The sequence below is a fragment of the Hyperoodon ampullatus genome (assembly GCF_949752795.1).
Source record: "Hyperoodon ampullatus genome assembly, chromosome: 9".
Lineage (NCBI taxonomy): Eukaryota > Metazoa > Chordata > Mammalia > Artiodactyla > Ziphiidae > Hyperoodon > Hyperoodon ampullatus.
Genome location: NC_136922.1, coordinates 90,873,411 through 90,896,294, shown reverse-complemented (window position 1 = coordinate 90,896,294; position 22,884 = coordinate 90,873,411). Strand labels below are relative to the sequence as shown.

At 39.5% G+C, this 22,884-nt stretch overlaps 1 protein-coding gene across 11 annotated transcripts in view; it reads right to left on the bottom strand.

Moving 5' to 3' along the window:
* CALD1 (caldesmon 1) overlaps positions 1–22,884 on the bottom strand; it is a 184,845-nt gene that overhangs the window by 19,885 nt on the left and 142,076 nt on the right. For 9 of the 11 annotated variants that reach the window (XM_079711081.1, XM_079711078.1, XM_079711080.1 and 6 more), the window contains 3 exons: positions 14,156–14,302; positions 10,284–10,686; positions 3,051–3,193 (listed from right to left, as the gene is read on the bottom strand). In XM_079711081.1, coding sequence (XP_079567207.1) covers positions 3,051–3,193; positions 10,284–10,686; positions 14,156–14,302 — 693 coding nt within the window. Of the gene's footprint in view, positions 1–3,050; positions 3,194–8,353; positions 8,432–9,725; positions 10,687–14,155; positions 14,303–22,884 lie in introns of all 11 variants that reach the window. The other 2 variants (XM_079711077.1, XM_079711076.1) reach the window with 1 other exon arrangement.

The following is a 22,884-nucleotide window of genomic DNA, read 5'->3' as shown; positions in this document are numbered from 1 at the left end:
TGCAGAGCACAGGCTCCGGACGCGCAGGCTCAGCGGCCATGGCTCACGGGCCCAGCCGCTCCGCGGCATGTGGGATCTTCCCGGACCGGGGCACGAACCCGTGTCCCCTACATCGGCAGGCGGACTCTCAACCACTGCGCCACCAGGGAAGCCCAAGACCATTTATTGATGTGCTTGTTTCAGTTATAAATATATATGTAGATGTGTAATGGGTTATGATGTAAAATTTCTTACTCGAAGTTGAGGTTAAAAAGTTAAAAAAATATTGTGCTAGGTTCTTGATGGTTAAAGAGGAACTTTTATTTTTAACTCATTCAAGGTTACAGCATCCCTTAAAACTTGGTATTGCTTTTTCAGTCTTAAAGGTCCATAGGCCTGTGACTCCAGAGAGGAACTCTCCCCTTTCAGTTAAAGTCTCTCCATCTTCAGAGATGAGTTTGCTCTCTCTTTGGGTTCATCATGTTAGTGTTTGGTAGGACTGAAAAACACATGCCTAGAGAAACTTCTCTGGATTCCACTAGGTGTCGCTCAGTCTTTATATTGGGCATTCAAATGCCCATCATTAGGGACGGGTTAAATAAATCATGACCCATCCACCCAGTGGGACACTCTAACTGTAGGCTTATATTCACTGGTATAGAAGGCGAGCTAAGATACATTGCTATGCACAAAGCAAGAATCACTTTAAAATAGAGATTTATAGTTATATACACATATACATACTATATGTATGTGTGTGTGTGTGTTTCGAAGGTATATACATAGAGAGCATCTGGAAAAAAATGTTACTGGTGGTTTCCTTGGGTGATGGGTACTTAACTTGCTCCTTGAATTGAGATTTTCATGTCACGTTTTAGAGAAAACAATTTAGCTATAAGAAAACGGGCCTGTCAAAGGGACCAGTAATGAACTCAAACAAAAGGAGCTATGCTCAGAACAGGAACAAGAGTTCTGTCCACATCACCTCTGCTCAGATATGCAGGCACGCCCTCAGCATTAGGGTAGCACCAATATGGAAATTTCTTCCAGAAGGTTCTTTCCTCTATCCTTGGCTTCGCTAGGTGAAAGCTCAGATGAACATCAGACCTTTCACCATGAACACACCTTGTTTTCAGTTAGACTATTAGGCACTAAGCTAAGGTAAATAGAGGCTCTTACTCCCTTCCTGGCTCCTCATCTTATTACTCTATGGAGCAAAACGAGGTGTCTCTGCTTCTATCGGCATCAACTTCTAACTGAAACTAAAACTAAGGTATGTTGGCAGCTAAACAAAAACTAACACTATGGTGGCAGCTTGTTTCATTTTTTTTCTGCCCAGACATAGAAAAATTAAAGCAAGAGTCCCATTTACGGGTTCTCACTGCTTAATCTGTTGCCATCCCTTGTGACTTCTCTCTTTGAGTTACCCAGTTATCTGGATTTTCAAACAATGGACATGTTAATTATTAATTTGAGCTTTGACTGAAGCTGGTTGACAAGTTTGCCAATTGTTAACCAAACTTCTTTCTACTGACAGATTTTTTTAATGTTATTTCTCTTAACAAAATTGTACTCTTATCTACAACACATGTTTTAAACTATCAAGTAATTAAACAATAATATTATTAGGTAATATTCTTTGAACACTTTTTATGAACCTGACACTGTTCTAGGGCTTTAACACATTAAACTACTGGCACTTCAGCAAGCTGTGCACTCAGCTTATCAGCCTGAATCAAACTTGATTTCTAGATTTTCTATGAATTCCTAATAAACTTCATTTTTACATCTACTTTCTTGCCAATCCCAAGTAACATCTATAGGTTCTACCCTTCTCACTCCTTCACACTTTATTTAGTCTTTGAATGCACACCTTTTCTTCCATGTGCTTTCGGCTCTCTTTTGGATAATTGTGGCTAGGTTTCTGCTCAAATTTTTGTGTAGTAAAATTGTTTGGGAACAACTATATTTACGTAACATCTTAGAGCGGCTGGAAATGTTCATCCTTAGTAGTTCCGTTTGCTTCTGGATGTTACACAAGCTTGGTGTAAGGAGCAGTCTGACTTCCATACAATACCTACTTGGAACTTTCTTCTTTGAAGCGTTCTGGAAAACAGGGTCTACAGGCAAGGTGGCTGCCAAAGAACAACCCCATGGGAATCCATGTTACAGGGACCCAAGACTCTTCTCCAGAACACCTGGCACAGCAGCCAGTGACATAACAGAGATTAGAATTTGGCACTAGTGGTTGAAGGGAGTGTGTGTGTAGGAATGGGGCACAGAGAGTTAGGTAGCCAGGTGTCCATGGCAGGCTTCTGCAACTTGAGTCCTTCTACAAAGCTGATGGGGGACTCTCCATAGTCAACGTACCTAGAAGTGAGGATGTGCCTGCATATACTTGTCTATCTGTCCTAAAATCAATTGCCATAATGGGGGAGGGGATAAGGAGGGGAAGCTGAAGCTCTGCAAGAGGGTTTTCCAAACTTGAGCATTAGTTGCATGCCCACTTCCTCCCTCTTAGAGATTCCCAAGGCGAATTAACATCAAGGGCTCTCAAAGTGGTAAAGAGATCTGACTCATTTAGTTTAACCCAATGTTTCCAAAGTATTTGGCCACAGGGAAATCTAAGTTTTATGCAGCAATTTATTTACAACCTTTAGAAAATACATTCTTTAAAATGGCACTGAGAAGGGTCTCTTATGAAGTTGGGTGGACCATACAGAGAATGAGTCAATGACAACTCCAGTCATAATGTTTTCTAATAAACTGATCTTACATGAACATATTAGATCAGCGAACAAAAACATGGCTGCCAAGCATGATCTGCCTTGCCAAATAATGGGAAAAGCAGATCAAACCTTGTCTGAACAATGCCTGCTGGTCTCCTGTTAGTGATTGAAAGCCAGACCTGCTGACTGAGTATCTGTAAGACAATGGCCAATGACCTCACAACAAAAGTATGTTGCCTGTTAGCACATTTCTGTCTGGAAGCACAGGGTAGGGAGACTGATTATTACTATTATTTTTTCACATATGAACACAGTCACTGTTAACTAGCCACAACTTCTTACCTGAAGGTATTCTCAGTGTGTTTAAGTTTGTGGGTCATGAATTCTCCATTCTGCGACTTCATTTCTGTAAATCCCTTCTTTCCATCCAAGAAGCTCTTAACTTCTTTGCTTTCTTTGTCCTTTTTAGTCTTCTCATCTTTGATCTAACCAACGGTACATATCAGGAAGAAACATAATGACAATAATCTTAATTAGGTTTTGGTTGGTATCACCAAATAAGACCCAACATCGTTAGGAAGCCAGAAAACTCAGAAGTAAAACAAACTACCGGAGAATGATGTGGTAGAGCTGGAATCAGAGGAAATTCTCAGAGCATAAGGTGTGGTCCTCTAGCCTCTGAGCAAAGACCTTGACCACAATTTTAGGAGGTCAAGATCATCCCTTATTTCACTGAGGTTTTATTTTCAAAAGTAGTGGAGGTGTTACCATTTAGAAACTATTGTGCTCTGGGAACTCCACATAAGAGTGGTTGTTTTCAGTTCCCACTGGGAGGAGCAATTATTAGTGTGGCCTTGATGGGAGAATGGCCAGGTTGCTTGGACAGATTTCTTCTTGGATGAAGGGCACTTCTTTGAGAAGGACACAGATGTGTCGAGGAGGGAATAAGAAACCTACTGAGCCAGACCTGTCAAGCCAATGTTGGCAGATGTCAGAGGAAGACCACCCTAGTATTTTAATCAAATGAATAACTAGGGTCCCCAGGATAGAAGACATAATAACCCTACCTTTAGTGGGATGACTCAGAGACCTGTGGGGCCATGTCTGTAGTCATCTCAACCACTAAAGATAGAATGGAACAGGAAAAATTCCAGGGTTGACTTTGACTTCCATTGAAGGTAATAATTTAGTCTCTGGAAGTGTCTTTATGATTGTTGTGGAAGACAGAGGAAGGTGATACATGGAGAGCAGGTGTTAGCTTTAATTTTTTGTGTGTGGGTTTTGTGTTACAAGTTCCTCATAGTAAGTGAGACAGATTATTTCAAAGTATACTGAATTTACATAGCTTTTTTGGGGGTAAAGGAGTTCAAATTACTTTATCATCTCACCCACTCTTAAAAAATGAGTGTGAAAACAGGTGAGGCTCATTATTTCTCATTTCAAGACAAACGGTGACAAAGCACTAACATTATAAAGAAACCTAAGGAGGAGGGTTTGGGCGTAAGAACTCAGGGCTTCAGGGACTGCCCAGGATGGTCTCCCCTTACCTCATCACTCACCTCTTCACAGCTGTTATACTTCAGATACCTACCCCCCGCCAAAGTGCATGTTTTACTAAGCAGAGGACATTTTTTTGCTCTTTACTGATGAACCTTCAGTAGTCCTTTCCCTGATTGCCTTTGTTGAGTATTATTTGATTAAATTACTATCGATGGACTATTCACTACCATGTTGCCCTAATCAGTTAAGACTTTAATCATTCTCCAAGGGGCATATATCTAGGACATCCCTTGGACATGCTGAAGAGGGGGGCTGTTATTTTGCCATTCTCTCTGAGAGCTTTGTAATCCGAGTTTTAGTTCTATTGCTGTCAACAAACTAGCTGTTACTTTAAGTCACCTAGCTTTTCTGGAATGCTGGCTCCATGTACATAAAAAGAAAGGGGTGGACTAGACGATCCCTTCCTAATCTTTCATCCTGTCGTTTCCCTCTTGGCTCCAGATTTGTCCTGAGAGGCGACAGAGAAGAGAAGGAAGCTCCTAGTCTGTCCTACAGCTTTAATAAGGCTCCTTGGTGACTATCCTTGCCTGTTGGTAAATCAGTATTCATTGCACACGCAGGAGCAAGCCAAGTCTCTTCTCATCTTGACCTACCATTGTTGGGTATAGTTCCAGAAACTATGGACTGGAGTTTATATCCTGGTTAAGAAGTATCTGGGAATACACGTTTAAGGGTGAGGAGGTCCCATTTCAGGGAACCCATGAAAGAAATTGTGAGTCCAATCTCCTAGTTTGTGGAGCACTATACAAAGAGAAATTCCCTTTAACTCGTTTCTCTTATTTTGGAGTCTGAGATATTTCCCAGATACCTCCCCAAAATGTACTATCTAATTTACCATCCAAAGATGTGTATAAAATAGATTTGTAAAACAATATATGTCTAACAGAAGAAAACCCCCTCCTTTTCAAGCTCTGCCTTTATTGGCAAAGTTACGGTAGATGGTATGCTTATATTCTCTTTGGAAGACTTTCTCAGAAAAATTCCCAATGAAATAATGATAATGATGCTGACTGAAAATTGTTTTTTCTTTCTGGGAAATGAATAAATAAAGTAATTCCATAACACTTTAAGAAGCACAGTGGGTTGGATTCTATAGCAGATTCAACCTAAGCTAATGGGATATTCTGGGCCCACTCGGAAAAGCATTAGAGCCTCTAGATCAAAATGTTACCATGAAGAGAATCTATGCTGATGGATTAATACGGGGTTACGTATCCTGAAGGAGCTAAAGTGCTTCCTATATGGGTAACACCAGCATGCTCATATGAAAGGCTCTGGTCAAATGTGATCATTGGGATAACACTATGGGTATCTGGGAAATTCAGTGGGATGACACATGGGTGTATGTGTGGGGGGGTGGGAATTCCAGTGACACGCTCTTGTGCCAGAGAGACACTCAGAAGGTTGTGAGCAGGTCTGAAAGGACTGAGACGCCAGTCTCTGTGCTGTATCGCTTTGCATCATTTGATTCCAGAATAGTGCTAAGAACTGTTGCAAGTTACAGTTTTTCAGACTAAGTTGAATATACTTTTGTTAGATTCAGAAGCCTCAATTCCTTTTCCAAGTCCAACGTCTACCACATGGATATCCTTGCTACTTGCTACTGGTCCACGGACAACATGGATTTCACCAGGGAGCTGAGGCTCTACCCAGATCCACTGAGTCAGAGTCTGTGTTTCACAAGTTCCCAGGTGGTCAGCATGCACACTGATGTTTAGTGAGAGGCTTTGGCCTACGTGATATGAATATGTTTCAATATTATATGAATAGCTCTGCTGGAAACTGTTTTCCTATTGGAGGCCAGAACAAAAAAAGAGCTCTGGGGTCAAGAACTAAAAGGAGGCATTTTATAGCACAGGGAACTATATTCTGTATCCTATGATAAACTGTAATGGAAAAGAGTATCAAAAAAAGAATGTATATATATGTATAACTGAATCACGTTGCTGTACAGCAGAAATTCACACAACACTGCACTTCAACTATACTTCAATACAAATTTTTTTTTAAATTAAAAGGAGGCATTTTATAGTTGGGGAAGAGAAAAAGCTAAATTAGGTTTCAAGGTTGCTGGTCATCTGCGATCCATCACCACAAAGAGTTAAACTGCAGTGGGAGAATGAAGGTTTTTTGTAAGGTATTGGAGTGACTTCTGGAAATGTTGCTCACCTGACGTTTGTGTTTACCTATCCTACGTGGCTCCTTGAATTCAAAGGAAAGACTTTTTTTGAGTGGGGGAACAAAAAGGTGGGATGCAGGGCGGGGACGGAGGAGGGCGTTTAAAATGGCTAAATCATGTAAAATATGATTTAAAGGTATCTACATGAAGCAACGACACAAATAGCTGGAGAGGGGGAAAATCTAGTCATTCAACTAGTAATTTATGTCTGCAATGTTAAAATAGGAATAGCAGATTTTTTTTTTTTTTTAAGCTTGGGTTGAGGAGCTAATCTGTCCTCGTGTCAAAAAGAGGCCAAGTTTTGGGGCACTGGAATGTGCTGGAGGGCAAACAGGGAAAGAGGCAGGTCTGAAATCCTCATACCATGGCCATTATTGAACGGGGGCCTTATCTGAAAAGAGGCAAAAGGATGATTGGATGACTGCTGATGAGCCCCTCCTAGCTCACGGACACAATACATGAACACAGAATGCCTTAGTCATTAAAAACAAATCACATCTTAGTGAACTGAATTAAATCAGGATGAATTCAAACAGTTATTCGGCCTCTCCTGTAAACTTAATCACTGAGTTATGATTTCATGCCCTCTTCCTTCTGCACTGAAAGATACTCCCCACAGAACACTAGCTTTAGAGATGAACCCATGTGGGATCTTTCTGTTTGAGTTTAGTCCCAAGGTAATTTTCATTTTTTGGAGATGAATTTGTAGGTGTTCTTCTGTTACAAAATGAGAACAATGTTTCCCAACACGTTTAACAATTTCTTTAGCTGCTTCATTAGGGCCAAATTCAATTTTCTAGTTATTAGTATTTACTCTTTCTGCTGCTTTTAACTGGGCAGTGTTCATATTCAGTTTTCACTCCCAAGCCACCACAAGTTCTATTAGAAACAGGGAGGAACACATACCGTAAACAAAATAAACATAACATGAACTAGGAGTTCTTACTTTTTACATGAATCTTAGGAAAAAAAGTTGAAGAAAATAACCATCCCCCTGCTTAATCTCATCTATTTGCTAAATATGGATCTTTCTGTGTCTTACTCTATGCCATAATGGGCAGAGAAATGCACCAAGAGTCCATTTGAGTTGGAGCTCAATAGCTACAATTTAGTCCCACAGGCAGAGTAATTCAAGTCTTTTTACCTTTGATACTTTAATTTTACCATGTTTAAGTACTTTGAACTTGTTAAATACTGTCATAGTTTTTAGGATTGCTTGGAACTGACATAAGCATGATGGTTAAAACAAGGTCAGGCTTTCTGATGTAGCATTTGAATTATGTCGGGGGCATAAGGACATTCTCTCTGCAGCTCTGGTCCACTGACTTGTTTACTTACCTACAGTCAAACACCCTGGCACCAGCTCCTGTGTGTGCCTCAGAAATGCAATGCAGAACATTGTGCCAAACTTTTCTTTTGAAAACCAAATATCATCTTCAGTTCATCAAATTTTTTACTGAGATGCGTGGGAGTATTTTTCCTTTGAAAAGTTAAATCATTAATCAAAGCCAGTTGGAAATATTTCACGATTGAAACGAAAGTAGGATGGCTCAAGGAAAAAAAAAATAGCACTTGGGAGAGTAGAAAGTGGGTAAGATTGATCAGAGGAGTGTTTTTCAAGCTTTCTGACTGTGACCCACAGTAAATAAAGACAATTTATATCACAGTGAAATACTTACTGGCCATGATGCCATCTGATATTTTCTATTCTATTTCATTTTAAAAATGCAGATTGACACATTTAGCTAATTTTGAGATGCTTTAAGTTGATTTCATCATTCAATGGGTCATGAGTCATGGCTTGAAAAACACTAGATTAGAGGTTACAATTTTCATCAGACCTGAAATGTCATGGAACACTGCTCTCTGTTGCTTTATGACTAGGTTCTTTCTCAATGATATTTACCTCTTCTTTTTTGAAGGTAGGCTTGTCTTCTTGGGACTTTCCTCTTTTAGCTTGCATTTTAGCCCCCCTTTCTTCTTCCTTTTTATTTTCAAGAATGGTAAGGTCACTCATTTAAAAGAAGCCCTTGCTAGCTTACAAGAGTGAGAGGGTGCTCAGGTCACTCTGCATGTGGCGTGAAGTGACTTCTCTTTGGCTGTCCCAATGCTCACATTCCCCCCGTGCCAGTGGTTCTAAACAGCAACGTGGGATAGTTTCCTCCCACCAAAATCTTTTCTCATGAGCCTGCCATCGTGCTCACTGAAATCTAGCGTGATGTGGTGCATCTAGTACGTGTTGACAAATCTTGTGTGTGGTCTGGTGCCTCTTGTTCCTGATCATCTCAATGGAAGCTGTGTTTATGAGCCCCTTGTAAGAAGCAGGAGTGAAAGACAACTTCAGTGCAAGGCAGACTTAGCGATAGAGAGTTCTCTCTGGAAAGGTGGATACACAAGCATTTCTTTTTCCTTTTTCCTTTTTTTTTTTTTTGCAGGGTAGATGGTGGTGGTACGGTGGTGGTGGTTAGGTATAGTGCTCTTAATGCAGCCTTGCAGACAGACGAAAAAATATTTCTTAGCTTACAAATATTCCCCCACCCCCTATTTCCACAATTCCTTGTGCTACATAAATTTGTGTCACCCAAATGGTAAAAGACGCAAAATGTGTGCTCTTAATTGCCAGTCAGTTTTAAGTTGATGCTACCCCTGATGAATGGCTTTCTGCAAGTTTACATTAAGCTCAGGTCTACATGATGGCAAATCAGGGTTTTGACACTTTTTATAAAAGGTCCAAACTGGCTCCTTTCCCTCCCTTATTACCAGTTAATTCCAAGGGGGTTATTTTGCCTCCTTAAGATGATATTTCTGACCATGATTCATCATGTCAGTTTCCCACCCCAACTTTTAGCATATTTTATTAAATGCCAAACACACAGATAAAGTGAGGAGTTATGGTCCCCCTGCCTCATGTAGACCTGTGGATAGAGATAAGTTGTTAAAAGGAATGAGTTTAGATGCAGTGCAGAATCATAAGTCAATGCAGCACCACCACATTTGTCATCTTTGGGTTAATTCATTTTTTCTGGTATTCATAGCAACCAAGCACAGAGCAATTCACTTCTCTCTGGTTGTACCAGTAAATTTGGTTGGTGGAAATAGTTAGCTATCAATTGATTGCTTTATGCTTGCACATTGCTATGACCTAAAAAAATGAGCAGCTTGCCAAATGATCAAGCACGTGGGGCTGTAGGAATGTGGGCTCAGTCCCAAATTTGATGTGCATTACATTTCTCGTAAGTTGCAGGCATCACACATTTGGTGCAAAATGTTTACTGTACCTGTTTCTTTTGGACAGCTGTCTGAAGTTTATCTTCTTGTACTTTCTTTGCATTGACCCACTTCCCTTCTGTTTTCTCCTCTACCTTTCCCCCTTTTATCTTTTTCTCCTGCGTTTCCCTTTTTTTCTCTTCTAGTTGCTTCTTACGTCTTTGCTCCTCTACCTTAGCTCTCTCTTCTTCCTCTGCCTTTGCCCTCTGCCTCTCCTCTGCTGCCCTTCTCTCCTCCTCCTTAATCCTTTCCCTCTCCTTTGCCTCCCGTCTTTCTCTCTCTTGTGCAGCTGCTTTTTCTTCTGCTTCCTTTCTTGCTTTCTCCTCGGCTATCTTTTGTTCTTGCTCGGCTTTAATTCTCTCTCTTTCTTCTGCTTCCAACCTGGCCCTTTCTGCCTCAGCTCTTTCCCTTGCTTCCTGTTCCATCTTTTCATTATGGGGAATCTCATGTGAGCCTTCTTCCCTCTCCTCTTCTGTCTTAGGCTCATCTGTACCGATCTGCCCATTTTTCAATGACATTACTGTTTCCTCCTGGGTTTCTGCTGCTTTCTCTTCTGCCACCACCTCTACCTGATTTTCTTCAATGCTCCCTTGCTTTGGCTTCTCTTCTTCTTCTTCCTCCCTTTCTTTTTCTTCTTCCTTTTTCTCTTCGGCATCCATCCAATCGTTCTTCTGGTGGGACTTGGTGACTGTTTCTGTTTCCTCTATCTCGTATCTTTCTTGGCGACTTTCGCTTTTTTCTTCCTTCTCTGCCATTTCATTTTCTGCAGTGTTGTTTTGCATTCTTCTGCTGGGTAGCAACAAACTTGCATCTGCTATTGTTGGGTCAGAATCCTTCTGGCGCTCCAGTGCTTCCTGAAGGCGTTTCTGGCGTCTTTCCTCCCGCCGGGCCAGGCGCTCCAGGAGTGCAGCCTCGTCGTCGGCCTCCACCTGAGTGTCTGTGGTGGTCGTCTTGACCTCCTCGTCGGGCACACTGGACAACAGAAACAACAGCAAGGACAGCTTGCTGATTAATCGGTCAGCTGGACTCATGTGCTGTGCCACATGGGAGCTGTAGCAGATATATACATCTCCCCATATATAACCCCATATTAGTACATCCCAGCCTGGCTTTCAACTGGCAGCATATGCAAATCTTTGCCCATGGTCTTTGTCTGGCCATGGGGAATCTATTCTGTACACTAGAAGTGCTCTGAGTATTAATGCCACCTGGGCATTTTGCCTCAAGTAACAACGGATGAGCATTAATGTGTAAATACCGCAGCTCCCCTCAACTTTGGAATCAGATAGCGCTGAGGTGCCTATACCACAGTGGATCTTAGAGTTCCCTGGTGGAATTAAGCTCCTGATACCCAGAGTGGTAATTTGCTTGGTAATGAAACCTTTATTTGGTTGCCTTCCCTTCTCTGTCTCACTTCCCCACACTGCTACCACTTTTTCCTGGGATCATGTTACAAGTAAACTCTGCTCGAATCTTCGTTTCAGAATCTGACTTTCAGGGAACTCAAACTAAGACAAGAACCAAACTGAAAAAACGAATTCCTCTTGTATCAAGTAGTGTTCCCACATGTTGCCAAGTCATCTGGAATTCCTGATCTGGACTGCTGGAACACTAAGCACTTTGAGAGGATGGGAGTGTACGTTATAGTGCGGAGATGCTATACTCAGGCCAGTGACCCCCATGGTGGAGACATCTAACTGTCCACCACAATTTATGCTCCTCTTTCCTTAGTCACAGGGAAGTGGTTGCCTGTCAAGGATTATATTTCCCACCCTCCCCTCTTCCTCGCAACTAGGTGGGGCCCCATGACCAATAATTCCAAAGAAATGTGAGCAGAAGTGAGATGTCCAGACCAGGACAAGTAAGAAGCAGAGGTACATTCTCTTCCCTTTCTATCTCTGTCTACTGGCTAGATCAGAGGACTCCAAAGCCCCTGAAGTTGACAGAGTCACAGGAGGAAAGAAGATAGGGAACCAGTTCTACCAGTCAGAAATACCCACACTGGACTAGTACGTGTTACTGCATCAAACTACTAAAATTTGGGGACTCATTGTTAAAGCAGCTGATGTTGCCCTAACTAATAAATATACCATCTCCATTCTTTGTCAAGATTTCCATGAATAAAGGGTCTCTTGCCCTTCTTTTCTGCAGTAGACAAAGGACAGTTAAATTTGATGTTTATAAAAAAAGAAAAAAATCTCTAAAAACCAAACTGTAGCATGTCCGCCACTGTGCTCACTATTGCAGGATGCTGGACACTGCCCATGCCAGGGGTGTTGGTCTTCACTGCAGGAAACAACCGGTCATGTGATACTAGGACTGTGACCAGAGTTGGAAGAACATGTCTTGCAATGTTTAGAAACTCCATCAAATTTCATGGTTCATACCAACCTTGGCCCTTTTGAAGTTCAAGTTCACTTAATTTTGGAAAAACATATTTCACATTTAACAACAAGAAATGGCAGACTAAAGGCTAGATTCTAAACTTTCTTGGCCTCAGCTGTTGCTGTAAGACACTGTCTCCATGAATTAGACACATAAGGATTAAATTTCTCTGAAAATGCAAATAGTTTAGAATTTAAGGGGGAAAATCTATATACATAAGGCATTTGGATCAACTGAATTCAAATAATTTTTAAGAGGTACCCCAAATTCCACAATGTTAGCTGGCTTAAAGAACTCTTGAGTTAAGAAACAACAGACTCTACTGAACCTTTCTTTGCTATTTATAAATCAGGACAGCAATCAACAGGAGAAGTTGAGTACCAGTCAGTTGTTTAGCCCCAAGAAGAATACTTATTCTTCTTGTGGCTAATTAGTATGTCAGAGGTAAATCATATGTTATCAGATCTGAATATGCGCTATTAAAAAAGGGAATTTTGTACTCAATCAATGCATGAAATAACTAATAATAGTACAATGTGAAAAAAAGAAGAGAAACACAAGTAGAAGCAAGATTTTAAAAGCTAGAAAACTATAGGCACTAGTAATTTCTTAAGGCATTGTTGATTACTCACTAATAACCAGATTCACAAAAGGCCTTAAAATGTCATTTTTAAACTCTTTCTTTCCCATCCCCTTCAACTCAGAAATAGAAAAGGCAGTGAAGACTATGCAGCCCTGATCTGTAAGACTCTGCTACCATCTTCCTAATAATGGTCAAAATTACTATGTGCAAGCACTGTGCATTTTACAGGTATTATCATCTCATTTAAATTTAACAACATTCCTAAAAGAAAGGTATGATTTTTACTTCCATTGGATTGAAGAAATACAGTTCGTGAAGAAAGGGTCAAGCTGGGATTCTAAGCCAGGTGGTGAACCCCAGAGAACCTCTTTGCTATACTCCCTCCCTAATCAGGAGCTACCTACCGAGGGACAAAGTCTGTTTTTCCACGTAACCAAGAAGCTTCCTGATTGAATCGTCCTGTCTGCCAGCATGTTCACTACTGCCTTCAGAAACCCTCTGTGTACCCACTCAAATTCACATTAAAGAGGCCAGAACTCTTTCCCTTCAGAATTTTCTACACAGATTGAATGAAGAGGATTATCAAATGCAGTGCCCTCCCAACACACACAAAATGAAAGAATCTAAAACCAAAGCCACACAAAAGATCTTACATGGTGATTTCATTATATTTAACCAGTCCACAATTTAAAAATAAAATTATTTTTTTCTCCATTCCCCCTCCCCATCTTTTCTATACCTTGGGGCATATAAATGATATATACTAACTATTAGCATAATGCACTGTGTGACCTTGTATGTGTGAACTTGTAAAAGCCCCTTTTGAAAAAGTTGAACTTATTAAGTATTCTCGACTTTCCTGATTTCTACCAGGACTGGTATAGAAAAAAATGTAGTACTAAACTCATAAGCTTGTTTGAATAATTACATTAAATTAAACAGGATTCTGCACCTTGTTGAATATTGTAGAGATCAAAGAATACTGGTTTAGGGTGTATATCAGGAAAAATAAGACATTTGCAATTCATGCCTACTTCTAAAATTCAAGTATTATCTGCTACTGGTAGGTACAGAGGACTATTAAACTAATACATCTTCAGTTCAAAACAGATAACAATATCCTAAAGAATGAAGGTAAATAGTTTTCCTTATTTAAGTGTATAACCCACGATTTTTAGTAAATAAAAGATTTACTAGATTATAAAAGAAAATAAAATCCTTCAACTGGGGTGTGTTTAGGGGATGGGATGCGGGGCGGGTGGGGAGAAAGGAGTACTGGTGTCCTAATGTCTAAATCAGATTGACTGTCCAATCTGGTTAGTTGCCTAAAATGTCCACAGAAGAATTAAACAAGCTAGAAAGACGGAAAGAGTTGAGTTGGGCTGAGAAGGGGATGCTTTACCCAACACATTCTTTTCATCAGACAGGCTAAGAAGCAACTGGAAAAATTCTCCCTTCTGAAGAGGACAGTACCTGTTCTGGGTATTGACCTCCACTTGGTCAGTCACCTGTCCCAAGGATTCTTCCTCTTGCTTCTGCCGCAGCCTTTCCTGCCGGGCACGGCGGCGCCGTTCCCGGGCAGCCTCTTCCTCATCATCGTCATTCCGCTGGTAGGCGATTCTGTAACATCACAAAGACAACTTCTTGAGCTTGCCAACTGCCCACCATTTTCACCAGTTTCTTGGAAGGATCGACACTGAGCTTGACTACTTACTGAACCATAGAGTTCTAAAAGGATGGTTCTGTTCCTTAAGTTGAGAGACCTGATCTGACTAGTTTTTAAACTTTTAAGTATCTGAAAAGCGTTAGTCCAATAGCTACAGAGGATAATTTACAATGACCAAATAACAGCTTAAACTAAAAAGTTTACACAAAAGCAACTGCCTTTGGAGACTGTGGGTTAGCATATTTAGATTTCTTTACTCAGCTGATGATTAGCATGTTAAGATTTAGAAGCAGAAATCCAAAGAACTGAACTGAAAGTACTGAAAACACTTATTGAAAAGATTCAGCATGTTGTATGAATTATTTGTGGATATGTTGTCACAAAGGTCAGAAAAGAATCAAGTAATGTTACCAAACCAGGACTTTGGCATTAATAAGCCAAATAGCTAACTAAAATCCAGAGCAGGATATCCTCTTTGCTTGGATTTAATTTCTTCCTTTTTGTTCACTTTCACTGAAGAAAAGTGTTATTGACAACTGATAGGAGGCTTCACAGTCAGTGCAGCACCCTCCAAGGCCGCCTCTTTGGTTCTAAAACTGCTTTAGTGTCCCACTACCCACACGCTGAGCACATCTTGGGAGCCCCCAGGTGTGTATTTAGATAGAAACCTAAGGGCTAAGGCCAGTAGAAGAGGCGCAGAGGGTTTCACATGCATATATGGTATTTAGCTTTCCTAGTTTATTGGAAGCAAAGAACTACTTAGGGAAATGATACAATCAATATCACTAGTTAGATACGTTTCCCCTAATATTTATTCCCAAGTAAAGAATCGGAGCTGGGGAACTCCAGATGCTCAGACTCATGAGGAGATAGCCTGCGTGGTCAACCTGGCTGTTTTGGAAGGAGGACTGTGTACTGACATACAGCGTGCTGGGAAGGCATGGCAGTGCTGGCTGGCCCAGGCACAAGCTGGCCTGATGGATACATGGGATGCAATTGAGCTGCATTGTGCAGCAGACTGGAGAGTTAACATGCTTTTTTACAGTGTTACTAACATATCTACAAATAGAAATCCAGGTACGTAAACGTTTCATACTTACCAATAATGACTAAGCTAAAATAATTTACAAATGAAAGAAAACAAAACAGCAGAATCGCATAATTTATACCAACGAAACGAACCTAATATGACTGATGATGGTTTGCTCATGTTAAATTTACAAACTAGGTATTTTTAGATCCTGTACTTTACTTTACCTATCTTTTGACTTCAATAATACAAATGCTATGAATGTTTTTGACCTTACAAAAACAAGATGAACAGTTCTGAAGGTTGGTTGGTTTGTTCTTTGCTACTTAAGAAACTCTGACTTCATACTTGCTAAAATGTGCTAGTGTGCAATATTCAAATGCCAATATAAATAAACTGTCACTTAGTAATTCTATAAAGCGGACTGGTTTATTTCCACAAATATGGAGAGAAGGGCTGTGTGATATAGTTAAAGGGTAACTAGGTTAATACTCAGAAAACCGAGTTTCTAAAACTGGTCTCTCCCCAGCTTGCAGCCCTTTGATTAACCTGCATTAAACTGCGTTGTCTGTAAGTGGGTGACAATCAAATGAAATCATGGGTGTATTGTGGTAAGGCATACTCCAGTGTAGTATTTTGTTGTTATTAGGAAAATGCAGTGGAGGAGCTGCCTTGTGAGGAAAGATGAGTTCAATTTTAGACTTGTTGAATTTGAGGTGACAGCATGACATGATTTGAATGTTCCTTTCTAATTCAATCACATTGTAGTTTGCAGTTGAAAGCCCTTCCCAGTGGTTTGGCTTCAGTCTTCAGATTCTTGGCCTCATATTCCTTTGGCTTATTTCTCAGTAGACAGCTTTAACCACAGCAGGGAGAATGAGTCCTTAATGACTGCTTCCCAAGCTAATCAAACAGAAAGTCTTAATTTGCCCTTCTACGTCTCTGGATCAGCCATGAGGTCTTGGCTATTACTTGGGGGCCTTCCTTTTCCAAGACAAGCAAGACACATAAAAGCTCCATATGGGGCACCCTATGGCAACAACAAAACCCTCCCTGCTCCTAAATGGAATCTCATTTGAAGCCCTTAATTTCCCAGTATACTTGAACGTCTCAGAGGTGTTACTCTCCCGCCTCCCACCCACCCAATGTGCTTCACGGCAGATGCTGTTGGCTTTTAGTTCTGACACGACCTAGATATGCCATCTGTCTCAGCCAGGTCACGCTCAGTCTTCCTTCATCTTAGGTTTCTCATCAGAGGCGTGGCCTTCCACATCCGGATCACTGCCCCTGTCTCTGCTAACTCTTCTTGCTTCATACTGCTTAAAATTTATCATCACTTTGCATCGGTAGACTCTTACCTAGGATACACAGTCGCCAGAGCTAGATTTTTGAGGACCTTTTATTGCTACTAATAAAGAAACATGTTAAAATTGTTTTCATAGTTAAAAAAGGAGCCAAAATGTTTTCATGGCATTTTGAATCAGAATGTGCCCGGCTGCTGGCTCAATAACATAGCAGTCGACTTTGTAAGTGAAATTGTACCCATGCCAAATGACTTGATATGTGTAGAAATTCTTCGAATGTGAGCCTCCCTACTTTAGTCCTCAGAGGGCAGAGCACACAGCGGTTGCTTAGCTTTCAGGCCTCTCCCACGGCAACTACCCTTCATACTACTACCAGAGGTTTATTACTTTTCTTTCAAAATTGAAAAACCTTAGTTGTTAAATTTTTTCTGATTCTAAAAGTAACATACACTTATTATTTTCTTAAACCAGACATTAAAAAATGTACAAAAGAGAAAGTAAAAGTCAGTTCCCTAATCCACTACTCAGATATGAACATGATTAACATTCAGTGTATTCTACCAGAACTTTTCCTTTGCATGCATAGATATTTTAAATTTTAACAAACTGGGATCATGTTATGTATACTACTTTAGAAACAGCTTCTTTAATTTACTTTATTTATGACTATTTTAACACATTAGCAAAATATAATTTCCAACAGCAACACAGTATTCTATGACTAGATGTACGTAGTGGATGTATGTATATGGATGTACTATAATCTATTTAACCACACTTCTACTGATTGGCAGTTAAGATTTTTCCAAATTTATGTTCTTATAAACAATGCTGTAAAGGACATCACTATAGATATACTTTTACCACTTGTTCAATTACTTATCCAGGTAAAATTCTCAAAAGTTAGAATTCCTGAGTTTAAGATATGCTCACTTAAAGGCTCTTGTTACACATTGACAAATTGCCCTCCAGAAAGGTATGTAACATCAGCAACGTATGAGTGCTAATTTCACCATAACAAGAATTTATCCAAAAAGACAGATGAGAACACCACATCCTTAATACGTCCACATGATAGTACAACAACTCTGCTTTAGGCTTCAGTTAAAGACAAAATGTTAACATTCTAACTTTTCACACACCAGATTTAAATGTATTTGAAGTGCTGCTGACTAGTAAAAATCATACCTAACCACCCACTGGGTTGTAATAAAAGCATAACAATCCATTTGTTCTTTCTGTGAAACTTCAGCAGATGCTGGCAGTAACCAGTCTACTGTATTGTACACTATAAAGACAACTGATGTTCCCGGATGATTCAGAAGCAGCAGAGGGTTTGAAGTTCCTCTGAATCATCTGAGAAAGATTAAACTATGTTGATTAGAGTTTTAATCAAATGCAGTTTACTTAAAAAATGAGTAATCCCAAATGATATGTAAAGCACCTTTTATTAAATAAAATGTTCAATTGACTTTCCCACCCAGGCTGGGTGTCAGCAGGTTTACTTTGGAGTATTCTGCTTTGTTTCTGGGTAATTGCCTTTGCTCATCTCTTAGAGCATACTTGGAGAAAGGTATGATTGATCTTACTGCAGGAAGCCCAGTGCTGCTGGCAGCAAAATGGCTCATCAAATATTCGGGAGAGAGATGATCTTGTGTATGTGTGTGTGTGTGTGTGTGTGTGTGTGTGTGTCAATAAGTGCTGAACAATCTCAGAACTCCATAATAATTACATGATGTTATTTGATTGTGCCAGTGGTATGAAAAAAGCAGAAAGGTCTGGCTTTTCTTCCATTCCCAGAACCACTGCCTAAATATTCTGGTGTTATATTATAAGAAAAAACAGGTCTATGCAATGGGAAAACTCTCTTGGAATGTTGTGGCTTTCACACCAAAGACTTTTTAAGTCTTTACCACCAGACCTCTACTGCCTCAGTGTATTCAAGTAACACTATAATCATGTTACAAGCTGTGCCTTTTAGATAGAAAGTTCAAATAAATAAAAGTATTGCAGACATGGCAAATAATGAAACCACTGAGGACTCAGCGTCTTTACATTTGGCTGGGCCAGGGTCTAAATGTACACTAGATGAGATAAAGAGGAAGTGGCAGAGGCTTCCACAGTAAGACACTGGAGCAAGGCACTAGCTGTCACCTTGCCCCAATGTCCCCCTCCCCCCATCTTCTCCAATAAACATTTCTCAAGACTTGCTCAACACTGGCAAAATTCTTACTATAATTTCATCTACAGTAATGAGTTTTTTAACCCCGTGTTCTCCATAGTGTGAAGAATGTTACTCTCATTTCCTTTCATTTTGTCTGTTTCTTTTTATTTTGCTATTTCCTGATTTGAGACTCCAGTACATGATCCTTAAAGTTTTCAAGTAAAAATGCTGGCAATAACATTTTATTAACAAGACAAGATCTCTTATCAGGAAACCATGTTTAAAAATAGAACAAGAACAAGTAATAACCAGTTTTATGAGGGGGCTGATTTTATGACAAGTTTAAGAGCACTAAAGAAAATATTTAATTTTCTATATCTTACAGCAATGGTTATTAACATTTAAAGAATGTGGATCTCTTTAAAATATCAAGAAAAATTAAAATACCATGACAGTTGTTTATAGTTTTGTTATTTATTAAAAATGTTTTATAAGGTCTATAAACTCAACACTGCATAAAAAAGGAATCTGTATCTTATAAACCACTGCATTTATACATATTTGCAGAGCAGTGTTTCATACCTGAAACTGTTATTTATCAGACTACAGAAGATAAATTTAGGAATCTCTTCCAGTAACTTCACCACTAGAGAACCACTGGTATATAGAAAGAGATTACCAGAGTGCCACTGAACAGACTCTGACTTGTCCCCTTCAAGCTCTTTTGCATCCTTTAACATTCCTTCTGCTTGGTAAGCACACATACACATACAGACACACACGCAAACCCACAGGTTAAGTGAGGAAAACCTCGGAGAAAATAAAAGGCTCAAGGCACTAAAATGAGGCCCGTGTACAAAAGACTTATAGAGATCCCCATTCAGATCAAAGTTTCCAAGTCTCTCTGTTCTCCTTAATTATTTCTGCCACATTCCTATATTTTAAAAAGAGAATGTTGCACCTACAATTCCAACAGAACAAATAAATTCGCTACCTGAAAGAAGGACTCCTACCAGTAGTTCATCATTTGTGAATCCACAGTAACTTATAGGCCAGCAGACACTTAGCTGAACCCTAAGATCCGCTTTCATCTCCCTGCATCCCCTGTACCTCTTCTTTCGTGCAAGGAGTCATCCGAGAGAAGCTGGTGCTGGTTGAAAAAGATTCCAGGTTGTAACTGTGACACCCAATCCCAAACACCATCCTGCCCCCGGCTTTCTGCAGCTGTACGTTCCCCACGCAGGCCAGACTCAGGAGGAAGACTGACTGGGGTTCACATCTGCAAAGGACTTCTTAGTCAATTACATTTCTTTGATTTCCATCATTCTTGGTTCTGCCAATGTCATTGTCTTAACCTGGGTCTTAATATGGGATCCAACTTAGAGTTAAAACCTCATGTGGGTTGAAAATGTGGTCATCAGCTATTAGGAGGCAAAATGATTCATACATACTTTCAGTATTGTTTTTCATGTACCAAAAACCCCAGCAATTTTCTTTCATAATATGAAATGCAAGCGATTCTCCAAACATATCCAATTAGCCCTGTGAATTGCTCAAATGCTCTTAGTAAAATTTCAGGCAATGCTGTGATCAGGAGGGAAAATCCTGACCTGCTGAAATGAATCATATTTGCTCTGCAGATTTATTGTATATTTGAAAGTTAAAAGAGGTTTATAGATACATTCCAGGCTCTTAAATATGATTTTGTTTATATATATGTGGTGTCTGTAAAATGTTGTGGTTTCATTTAATGCACATAAGGTCCAATTCTGAATGTTTTTCCCTTGGATTCCTTAAAAGAAAGGCATTAAAAATTACAGTGGAGGAAAAAATCAAGAAAATAAAAATATTTTCTGGTCAAAATATGTTTAGAAATGGATTAATAGCTAATAGCCAATTGGTCTATTAGTAATTAATATAGGATAGAATGAAAGAAAGCCCCCCTCATTTAGAATATATGTGTGTATATATATATATATATTTTTTTTTTTTTTTTTTCTGGTAGGGAAGGTAAAAATATGCTGAATTTCACTGAAGGATTCATTGCTATGTCAGGGGTGTGCCTTTTATGGCAGTGCAAGCATGCAAGGGGATACATTACTCTGAAGAAATTTACCCAGGAAGAGAGGTATATCCCATCCCATCTCCCTGTACACACACACATTTGAGAATTACTAAGGTTTGCAAACCAGCCATAAATTTTGGTTCTCAACAGTAAGACACTGTGTGCTTGCACACTTCAGTGTTCTCATATATGTTGTCACCACAAGTTATCACCAGCAGCCTACCATATGCTTTATATAATGGTGACATCCCATAATCCCATGAGTTTCTATAACTACAGACCATGGTGGGGAAACGTGTCACGGAGCAGAGTAGAAAGAAACAACATCAGGCAGTGGAAGGAAAACCTCTTCACCTCGCCTCCACACACTCTCGTAGAGGCTGGCTCTTAGTATTATTATGACTGTGATGTCCTGTCAAACAAATAGATCAGCTCTGATTGATCATGTATGGTTAGAGGGAACTCAGGGAGTAGGGTGAGTTCTGATTCTGACTCAGGGTTGTATGGCTAACTAGGGCTTATGGGAACACAGTTCTCAGAATGGGCCTGCTCTGGGACAGGCAGACCCCTAAGCTTAGAGACTCATTGCTGAATTGATACAGATAGTCATTTGTATCAGGACATTTAAAAAGATGAATCTAACTGTTTCCGGTCAGTATTTTAAATTAAAAAGACGTTTAGCATGAAATATAGTGTACCTATGAATGAGTGTATAGTACACCACCACTTAAAAGAGGAATAATGAACCAAACACCCATGTACCTACTACCCAGCTTAAAGAGCACCAGCACTTTGAAGATCCTTATGTGCCCTTCCTCAACCCCATTCCTATCTCTTTTTAAATGCCTCCAAATAACCTCCTACCTGAATTTTAATTGTTCTCTTGCTTTTCTTTGTAGTTTTACCCCCAAGGGATGCATTCCTAAACAATTCATTTTTTAGTTTTGCCTTCTCGAACTTTATATAATCATACTCTATGCATTCTGTGATTAGTTTCTTTCACCCTACATTATGCTTTTGAGATTCATCTATGTTTATATGAATAGGTATAGTTTATAATGACAGATGAGATACAGGATTTCCCAAACATTTCTTGAGATTATAGTTTGGATGAGATAAATGTCTAACTTTTTATTCAACTGGTGCCATGTTCTTTCTTAAAGTCCATAGATATTCAGTAGAAATAAAATGAATAGAATCTGGGTTATTTCTTACTGAATTGTTATTTTTTCACATTTATTTTTTAAAGGAATGATGCATCTGTCAAATCTACTAAACACGGATTCTGGAGGGATAATTCCATGGCAGTTTCCTGAGATAAACCAAAATCTATTTGTTCTGTCACAAACAGGACTGAATTTGCACCACTCCCACCATCCCACCCTATTCAAACGATAAGCTTGGTCAGATACAAACAGTTCAGTTTTTAATTTATAAATGTTTAGAAAGTGTAGGTATGGATAGAGAAGATTGATGATGGAGAAGATATATTTTACTCCTCACTTGATAAGTCAAGTTAAGCTTTGATTTGAAATGAATGACAAGGAGTAAGAGAAATGTTTAAGTGGCTAGTAAGATAATTAAAATAAAGTAACCAAACTTTCCTCTCTTTTAACTCTGATTTGAAATTCAACTGGTATAAAATGTGGCTGATACAGGATAAACCCAATTACTACGTATGTTTTCATAAACATTACCTTTTCTTCATCCCCAACCTAGGATTCTTTGTCTAATAAGAATCTTAAATAAAATATTATCATTAATAAACTTGGGCTTTTAAAAATGTTGTCATTCAAAAGTAAAATCTGATTTGGGGTTGTTTTCTGACTGTTGTATCTACTAAAGGACAACCTTGGTTTAATGTGCATAGTAGATGTGGACAATAAACCTTGGGCTTAGGTAATTTATTTTCAAGTAAAACATGATAAAACAATTCATCAGACCTGGGTGCCTATGACTGGCAATGCTGCATT